Here is a 10,451-nt window from a genome sequence, read left to right as displayed (position 1 = left end):
AACACGTGAGCTGAGAGAGAGGCTTCGAGGTGATCAGGCTCGGTTACGGGTGTACACAGGATACACAGGATTCGTTTTTCTTTCTCCTCTCCCTGCCTGCACATGGCAGGCAGGCCTATAAAGTACCAACTGTGACATCATAGAAGTGTCATAGGGAACGGGGCCCAAAACCTGTTTGTGTTTGTCTCTGATTGGCACAAGCAAAGTTTACACCAAGTAGGGGAGCAGGTGCCTTAAAGTCTGGCTTTGCCCCCAAAAGGTGAGGAAATGCATATTGTTTTAGAATGCGTTCAACACTGAATGACAAAAGAAGAGGCCAGGGCAATACCGGTATGGGCAAGTTTTACAGATTGCAGACAGGAACTCATCTCAATACCAATCAGTGATGAGCTGCCAAAATATTAACAACCGGTTCCCTCCTCCTCACCCCACGAGGGGGTCGTGCCCCCACCCCACCCCACCCCCCGGGACTCCTGCCCCGCCCCCCGGGACTCCTGCCCCATCCAACCTCCCACGTTCCTTGACACCCCACCCCCAGGACCCCTGCCCCATCCACCACCCTTCCCTGTCCCCTAACTGCCCCCTGACGCCCCATCCAACCCCTCCTCTTATTCCTGATGGCCCCCCGGGACCTCTGCCCAATCCAACCACCCCGTCTCTCTGTCCCGACTGCCCCTGGAACCCTTGCCCCTGACTGCCTCCCACCGCCCCATCCAACCCCTGCTCCTTCCTGACTGCCCGCCCCGGGACCCTTGCCCCCATTCAATTCCCCTGTTCCCTGCCCTCTGACCACCCCGAGTCCCGACCCTAATCCATCCCCTACCCTCTATCCAACACCCCCTCCCTGTTCCCTGCACCCCTTACCGCGCTGCCTGGACCTGCACCGGCCGGAGTCGGGGCCGGGGGCTGGCCGCCGGCCCGCAGCCGCACCGCCCGGCCGGGGTCGGGGCCAGAGACGCGCGGTGCTTAGAGCCCTCCTCGTGCCCCCCGCCCCAGCTCACCTGCAGGAAGCTGCTGCTTCCTTCTCAGCCCTCCCAGGCTTCCCACACTAACAGCTGATTGGCGGGAAGCCCGGAGGGGGAGCCTTCAGAGGAGGAGGCAGAGGCAGAGCTGGAGCCAGGTGAGCTGGGGCAGGGCAGGGCAGGGAGGTGCTGGAGCTTTTGTCAAATTTAAAAGCCCTTTACAACTGGTTCTAAAAGGGTTTCTAAATTTAACAACCGGTTCCCACGAACCGGTGGGAACCGGCTCCAGCTCACCACTGGTTCCAATTAATCTAGATGGGAGCTATGCATGCAAAGCAGAGGGCAGAATTGGGCTTCCTAATTTTATAGTGACATTAAATTACTACTAGCAGCATTCTGTAGGATGTTGGTGTTGATCTAAACAGTAAAACTGCATACATGGAGATTGTTTGTACGATCTAGTTCAAATCTGAACAGTTCAGAAGAGATAATATATATAGTGAATTCTTATATGAATTACTCCAGTTTGGCTAGGTAATGAAATAGCATAAACTGAAATGAGAAAAATGATACTTGATGATCCATACCTGTCACTAAAACTGTAAGAAATAGCCAATGGAGATATAATGCAAACTAATGTAGAGTGGTGTGTTTTTCTTTCTGGAGAATTTACCTTTGCTTTGTCAATTCTTTGTTAAGCTCCTTGCCAAAGCTAAGGGCTGGCTGCTCCTCTATCCCCTCTTCTGGTCTCTTCCGAGTATACTCCTACAGGTCTTCAGTCTCTGGGGCAGAATGCTGGGATTTTCCCATTCTCAGACCAGACCCAGTAGTACACTACCTTGCATACTAACTGTGATTACTCAGCAGGTCCAACTGGACTCAGTACCTATCATTCTTCCCTGTGGGAGCTGTGAGAAATGGTAACCCCAAACAGCCTTCTTAAAACTAAGTATAGTTTAATCTTAACAGTAGGAACACAGCACAACAAGTGAAAGGGATTTTTAAAATCATGAAACAGTGTGTATGCCTCTCTGTCTTACTTAAAGGATTTAGGTAGGCATATCTAACTCCAGACCTCTTTCTCCCTGGAGTCTAGGGGTCAGACTATTTCCCAGCAGTCTCTGGCTTAGTCTCCTTTTTAACCATCTAACATCTTCAGGAGACTATCTAAGACTATGTCTAAACTTACAGCGCTACAAGGTCATAGTTGAAGCTACACTGCTATAGTGAGTGTGAACACCAAAGCACTACAGCAATGGAAGGAGTTCTCCCATTACTGTAGTTAATCCTCTTCCCCAGAAGGTGGTAGGTCAACAGATGAATTCTTCCACCAACCCTGCTCTGTCTACAGCAGGGGTTAGATCAGCATAGTTACGTCTCTGAGGGGTATGGATTTAGCTATGCCAATGTCCATTTTCAGTGTAGATCAGCTCTCAGTCTTTAAACCCTTCTTAGGCACTGATCTCTTCCCCCTCAACAGGGGCTCAGACATTCCTGGAGAAACTTGTTTAGCAAGCCCAATCGGGGATCTAGCCAGTGCATCATGGCCAACGGCTCCTGTATTGTCCCTCAAGTGTTTGAAGAGTGGCATATCCGGATTTCCCTTCCCCCTCCTAGGCAACTTTTCCTGACAATGTTGCTAATGACTTAACACAATATGTGCATGAAGTGCAAAACACAATAGCCCAATCAAGATACAGTATTCATAAATTATTACATGCAGCTACAAAGCCATCACAATCCTTTTTACCAGTTATAGCCCTAGCTGCCTTTTTTGCAGTCACGTCAACAGCTCGGTAGCTGAGTCTTATTTGTGTCTCTTTTTAGAAGTCCTGACTGCACCAGAATGCTCTAGACTTTTCCATGGGGAGCATTTTTTTTCTTTCACTCTCAATCATTGTCTGCATATATAAATATCTGTTCACAGAAGTGCACACACACAGTCATATAAACAAAGGATCCATAAAAGCAGGCAAGCTGTTGAATTTTTTTGTCTGTTAGCATTGCTGCATAGTTGAATCAAAAGGAGATGGTACAGACTTTCCATTTGACTTTCTGCTCCTTGAATGCTGAGCAGCTTTCAGCACTTCTGGGATGCTTATTTCCAATCTTGGACGCTGAAAGAATCAGACTCCAGTTCTAAGTTAAAGTCTCCTGGGATATTTGGCCAGAGGACAGTTTCAAAACAGGCTATGCTGTGTAAGATATTGTTTTTATTACCACTTGCTCAATTTAAATTGCTGTTAATTAATATTAAAATGTTAATACTTTTTGAGCATTGGATCAGATTTTACTTATTTATTTGGAAATTAAACCTGAAATACTTTTGGCAAACATTTACTAGTGTTACAGCTCTGTTATCTAAGTGTGCTAGAAGCATATCCATCTCTCCTCTTCCTCATCCTGTTTTTAATGCCCACCCTCATGGCTCTGTATCTTTCCCACCACCCTGCTAGCCCAGCAGGACTAGACATGTTTCCCTTTGAAGTCTGTAAACATTCTTTGATCACCCAGACTGATAGCTAGCCAATTATGCAGACATTTAAATATCTATCTGGAGTACAGCTGGGGAAATAGTGGGAAAATGTATTCACAAATATTTGTGCAAAATCTGACTGGTGATTCTGTTTGGCCAGGTTTGTATCCTTTTTTATTTGTTTTTCTGGCAAACATTGGGGTTACCACCATTTGTGCATAGAATTGCTGGGGGAGGGAAGCTTTTATTTATGAGGTTACAAGTGTCAGTACCCAATGAAGCATATGCTGCAGGACTATAGGAATTAGTGCTAGAAGTGTTGGGATGCCCACCCCTCTGTACACTGTGTGATGGGGTGATCTGCCACCTTAAAGGTAGTGGTGCCTGGTGGGGCAGCCCACCCCATCATATACCATGGCCCTTTAAGATTTTGTCATGTCTTATATGCAAAGGCCAAGGATCTGTTGGAAGAGAAGAAATAGTCCAAAGAATAAGTAGTATGTGGGTGGAATCTCATTATTATCTCTTCAATCACCTGGACCAGGACCCTTGCAGAATTGGCAGTGCAAGGGTCCCCTCTCCTCCAGCCATTTGGGATGAGCTTTAGGAATGTGACCAGCATATATGCTGCCTCTCTCTCCTAGCAATGCAGGCATCAGCAGATGAAGGCTAGACTGCTGAACCCTCAGGGCTTCGGAACTAATTGTGGAGGAAAGGCTCCGGCTGAAGGAGAAACAGACCAAGGTCCTACAGCTGGCCTAAGTGACTACTCCGGCTCCAAAAAAGAGAGCTGGGTGAGTCCTCCCTGAAGGAGGTAGACAGAAGGACTGTCTAACATACAACCCCAAGCCCAGGAAAGAGAGCTAGGGAAGACTCCTGCCTGAAGGAGGGAGATTCTGATGGTTTGAGCCACAGCCCTAGCTCCAGGAGGAGGGTTACGGGAACTTTGGCCTTAAGGAGGGAAACCATAAACGTGGTTTGAAATATGGCTTGGTAAGAGCTAGAGAGGCTCAGGAGCCACCAGGAGCAGGGGCTTTCAGCAACAGACTAGTGTGGTGAGAAACCACCTGGGAAACCAGACCCTATGCAGGAGAGGATCACAGGATGTGAACCTGAAAAATGGCCTAAAAGAGGAGCACAGTTTGAAGCAGGCCAAGGAAATAGTAAGGGGTTGGGAGAAATTGGGCCCAACAACCATATACGGGGTCTCTAACTTGAAACCAAGAGAGTGAGTGAGTGAGCATGGTTTCCCCTGCCAAACCCAACAAGAGGGTTTATTAAGGCCTTGAACAAGCAGGCCACAATCAAAGAGGCCAGGGACTATACACCTTCATGTAGTGTGACTGGCTTGCTGAGGTATTGAACTCTTTACAACCCCGAAAGGGGAAAGGACTACCAGGGGTGGCTCTAGACATTTCGCCGCCCCAAGCACGGCGGCATGCTGCGGGGGGCACTATGCCGGCTGCCCGGAGGGCGGCAGGCAGCTCCGGTGGACCTCCCGCAGGCGTGCCTGCGGCAGGTCCGCTAGTACCGCGGCTCTGGAGGACCTCCCGCAGGTGTGCCTGCGGGAAATCCACCAAAGCCGCGGGACCAGCGGACCCTCTGCCAGCACGCCTGCGGGAGGTCCACCGGAGCCACCTGCCGCCCTCCCTGCGGCCGGCATACTGCCCCCTGCGGCATGCCGCCCCAAGCACGCTCTTGGTGTGCTGGGGCCTGGAGCCACCCCTGAGGATTACCAACAACCCATTTGGAGGGCAGAGGTTGTGACAAAGGACCAACAGCAAGAGATCCGTCAGAGTAGGGAAACTGAAGCAGTCTTATTGTATCTCCAGGTTTTGCCACAAGGGGGCACACAAGACTGAAGGGAACCAGTAGCACACTGGCTTAGGGTGTTTGGTAGTGAAGGTGTTAGGAGGTAGGGGGAGACCAGGCAACTGAGACGGCCAACAATTTCAGCACAAATACAACTGACTTATCTGTGGTTATTGCAGCATTAGCAGCTGTGGGGAGGAGAAGGGACGTGTGAGCTGTGGAAAAGTCCCTTGCCTAGGAAAAAAAAAAGCACATCCAGTCCTAGAACATGGAAAAAGGCGTCCGTTCTTGGGCATAGAGTCCTCCAATTCCTGCCCCTCCTCAGTTTCTGATCAGACACCCTATAGAACCACCTCCATTCACAGCTGCATTCTATTGTAGAAGAACATTTGTTTGTTTTTGGGTGGAGAGAGAAATTGATAACTATCAATTACAGTGTGCTGTCCAAAATCTGACAATGAAATGGGTAACTACTGACTGTATTGTGTAAAATCTATCCTCTCAAATGTAATAAGAGATCAATATCATACCAAGATCTAGGAATTAGTCCCAACTGAATTGCCCTAGTAGCATAATAATATATAATTGAAAAACTTTTAAATACCACTTTATAGCTCATTATCTGTGCCCAATTAAGTAACTGCTCCCCCCATTTCACTATTACTGTAACACTAATTTAGTGATCTAAGCAACTGGATGGAAACAATAATACTCCTTTTAGCCACTAGATTAAAATCCAACAGGTTTCATTATCTTAATACTATGGCAAGGGGTACTCTGCAAATGCTTTAAACAGATACCCTCAGCCCTACATCCTTCTAATTAATTTTACACCAGCAATTTTCTTATTGTGTTTGTTTTCAGCTGAGCCATGTGGATAATCAGTTCTTGCATGAGTTTCTGGATATGATCAATTATTTTCTGTTAAATATTATTTGTGGTTTTTGTAGTGACTAGAGACAGAACCAATCAAGGATCAGTGCTCTATCATGCTGTCCGATGAATAATATCCATAGATCAGTCCTCACCTCAAGAGCTTACATTCTAAATCTAAGACAGGAGCCAACAGGAGGGATACAACAAACCAGGGTATTGGGGTGGGGAGCACGAGGTAACAGTGAGACAGTTATGATTAGCGTACATAAATATTTTTATTTCTGATAATCTCAGCATGCTTGTGTCCCATGCAATACCTGTTGTATGCCCTAGGGGTGAATACTGCATTTCATATTTTAGATCACATCTTGAGTAAGAGACACGTCATATACCTTTTTTCTGTCTCCCTTGAGAAGTCATTGAGGCCATGCCTCTGCACTGAGGTAGGACCAACTAATCCTAGACCATCCCTGACAGATGTTTGTCCAGCCTGTTCTTAAAAACCTCCAATGACAGGTATTCTACAAACTCTCTGAAGAAGTGGGCTGTAGCCCACGAAAGGTTATGCTGAAATAAATCTGTTAGTCTCTAAGGTGCCACAAGTACTCCTGTTCTTTTTGCGGATACAGACTAAAATGGCTGCTACTCTGAAACCTCTCTCGGAAGCATATTCCAGAGCTTAACTATACTTATAGTTAGAAAGTTTTTTTCTAATATCTAACCTAAATCTCCCTTGCTGAAGATTAAGCCCATTACTTGTTTTCCTACCTTCAATGGACATGGAGCATAAGTCATCACTGTCCTCTTTATGGCAGCCCTTCTCAGTCATCTTTTCTCAAGACTTAACATGCCCAGTTTTTTTTAACCTTTCCTCATAGGTTTTTTTAATCTTTTATCATTTTTGTTGCTGTCCTTAAGACTCTCTCCAATTTGTCCTCATCTTTCCTGAAGTGTGGTACTCAGAATTGGACACAGTACTTCAGCTGAGGCCTCACCAATGACAAGTAGAGCAAGTCAATTACCTCCCATGTCTTTCTTACAACATTCCTGTTAATACACCCCAGAATATTAGCCTTTTTTTGCAGATGCATAACACTGTTGACTCATATTCAATTTGTGATTCACTATAACCCCCAGATCCTTCTCAGCAGTATTATCACCTAACTAGTTATTCCCTATTTTGTAGTTGTGCGTTTGATTATAATGTAGCATAAAATGTAACAAACTAACCTCTTCTTAGTAGGTGCTGACTACAATGTGACCTAGCACCCATCCTGCATTGATTTGTATGGACCATTCTGAACCTGATCCTCTAGAGGAGTCAATTTATATTCAAACTCAGTTACATGACTATTAATCAACTTGGTTCTGGCAATGATATAAGTGCCCTTTGATGCATTACTCTTGGCAGTCTCAAAATAAGAATGAGTTTTTGCATGCAAATCCCATTGACTTTCTAAATATTCTTCTCCGTAAAGAAGATCTTTGAGCAGCTTTAGACTCAGACCTAATTATGAACCCTAGAATGACTGACAAATGAACAAAAATTGTGACCATGACACTGCTGAAATAAGCATAATAAAAACAATAATACAATCTCTTGAGACAATGAGATGATTATTTCTGTTCTGAACCGTCATGCAGTAGATCTAGATTTCATTCTTGTTGGATTGAAATCCATCACTCCGCAGATGGATCTAATAAATCTTTATTAAGGCAAAACACTCAGCAATCAGTGATGAGTTACTTACAAGTGGGAAGCACATCAGGACAACTCACCACAGTCCCCTTCAGCACTGGACAATTTGCAGCTTCCCTAATCTTTTGTTCAGTTGATTTATGTCTAACTTTTTGTTATTTTTTTATACATATGTATTAGTCTCTCATGTTCATATAAACTTTCCTCCCATGTCAGTACAGGTTTTATGTAGGTTCAAACCAATTTCTTCTAGCTTTGGGGTTACTATATCTTTGGTTTTCCTAACAAATATGATTTCGCTGCATCTTCTTGCACTACAATTTCTTACACATACACAACACTAATTATGCTGCGCTGTAAAACTGTTAAATCACAGCAGCCTTCTGTAAGGCCTAAATATGCCTTTGCTTCCAATAATTCTTGCCCCTGGTCTGTTGCTCCCTGTTTAAGCAGGGAGTGAGAGCACTGTGGAGGCACTGCACTCAGCCGCTGAGGGAAGCAGGCATCTCATATTGCTCTGCAGTGACTCTCCTCCTAAGGGGAGCATAGGTACTGAGTTTTGTTTTAGCTGGTGGGTGCTTTTGTATAGGTGTGTGTGTTTGGGGGGTAGGGAGTGGCTAGAGGGGGCACTTTGCCAATTTTGGGGGGAAGCTATTTTCAGTATATTTATACACTTCTTTCATATTCAAGTTTATTGAATGTCTATCATTGGTATCTTTACTATTTTAATAATGATTACATTATTAGGAACTACATAATTACATTATCATGAATAACAGTATATTAAAATAATTGCAATCACCTACAAGCTGTCTTCACTACTGTCATAAAACATTACATGTTAAGCGTTGCCAAAGAAGTAACAGTATTTCTTTTATATTGTTTCATTAATAGGGGTTCAATAGATATCTCTGGCATCTCATTAAATATGTCCTTTATTAGTTGCTACTTACATTCTTTAAGTCTTAAAACACAAGTACACTTTCAAAATTACACAATAAAACAAGGTTCACAATTTCACAGCTAGTCTGTCACTTCACTTCACTTTGTTCTTATATCTCACTGACTGACTGGTGATGTCCTGCCCTTGATATACCCACGAGGGCATGGCTGACTACATTCTAGAGGTTTGAGGAAAATGTAGTTCTCAGAAAGTCTGGAAGGTTCCACAAGATAACCTGCACATCCACCAATGTGTGATATATGCCATCATGTGTCAGCAATTCCCCTCTGCCATGTACATTGGCCAAATCTGACAGTCTCTCTGCAAAAGAATAAATGGACACAAATCCGACATCAGGAAACATAACATTCAAAAACCAGTAGGACAGTGTTTCTCAAACTGGGGTTGCCACTTGTGTAGAGAAAGTCCCTGGCAGGACGGGCCGGTTTGTTTACCTGCCCCATCTGCAGGTCCAGTCGATCACGGCTCCCACTGGCCATGGTTCGCCACTGCAGGCCAATGGGGGCTGCTGGAAGCGGCGGCCAGTAAGTCCCTCAGCCCGCGCTGCTTCCAGCAGCTCCCATTGGCCTGGAGCAGCGAACCGTGGCCAGTGGGAGCCGCGATCGACCGGACCTGTGGACAGGGCAGGTAAACAAACAGGCCTGGCCCGCCAGGGGCTTTCCCTACACAAGCAGTGACCCCAGTTTGAGAAACACTGCAGTAGGAGAACACTTCAATCTCTCTGGTCACTCAATAACAGACCTAAAACTGGCAATTCTTCAACAAAAAAACTTCAAAAACAGACTCCAACATGAAGCTACAGAACTGGAATTAATTTGCAAACTGGATACCATCAGATTAGGCCTGAATAAAGACTGGGAATGGTTGGGTCATTACAGAACTTAAACTTAATATCCCCAATACTAATTTCTCCCTACTGTTACTCACACCGTCTTGTCAACTGTCTGTAATGGGTCACTATCTTACCACTTCAAAAGTTATTTTTCCTCCCTTGGTATCCTGCTGTTAACTGATTTATCTCGTTAGACTGACCTCACACTTGGTAAAGCAACTCCCATCCTTTCATGTATTTATACCTGCTACTGTATTTTTAACTTCATGCATCCGATGAAGTGGGTTCTAGCCCACGAAAGCTTATGCCCAAATAAATGTGTTAGTCTCTAAGGTGCCACAAGGACTCCTCATTGTTTTTGCTGATACAGACTCACACAGCTTCCACTCTGAAACCTGTCAACATTCTAAGAGGTTAGTGAAAAATGAATCCACATATAGAATACACCTCTACCCCAATAGAACGTGACTCAATATAACACGAATTTGGATATAACGCAGTGGGAAGCCCCGGGCCCTTTAAAGTGCCACCTGAGCCCCGCTGCTTTACCGCGTTATATCCGACTTTGCATGGAGCCCCGGGCCCTTTAAATCGCTGCCCGAGCACGGCTGCTGAAGCCAGTTGGGCTCAGGCAGTGATTTAAAGGGCCAGAGGCTCTGGCCGCTGCGAGCAGTCCCAGGCCCTTTAAATCCCCACCCGAGCCCTGCTGCCAGAGGTCCGGCGATGATTTAAAGGGACCAGGGCTCCTCACAGCGGCTGGAGCACCGGGCCCTTTAAATCCCCGCAGGGGCTCTGGCAGCCAGGCTCGGGTGGTGATATAAAGGGCCAGA

At 45.6% G+C, this 10,451-nt stretch overlaps 1 protein-coding gene across 1 annotated transcript in view; it reads left to right on the top strand.

Annotated features, from left to right (window-relative positions):
* The first annotated feature begins 4,085 nt into the window (after positions 1-4,085).
* TSPAN7 (tetraspanin 7) overlaps positions 4,086-10,451 on the top strand; it is a 219,345-nt gene continuing 212,979 nt past the window's right edge. Inside the window, exon 1 of the mRNA XM_045026908.1 lies at positions 4,086-4,232. Coding sequence (XP_044882843.1) covers positions 4,101-4,232 — 132 coding nt within the window. The 5' untranslated portion in view covers positions 4,086-4,100. The remainder of the gene's footprint in view (positions 4,233-10,451) is intronic.

This window comes from Mauremys mutica, chromosome 1, assembly GCF_020497125.1.
Source record: "Mauremys mutica isolate MM-2020 ecotype Southern chromosome 1, ASM2049712v1, whole genome shotgun sequence".
In the NCBI taxonomy this organism is placed as follows: Eukaryota; Metazoa; Chordata; order Testudines; family Geoemydidae; genus Mauremys; species Mauremys mutica.
Note: the sequence above shows the minus strand (reverse complement) of the source record. Positions and strands in the feature narration are given on the sequence as shown.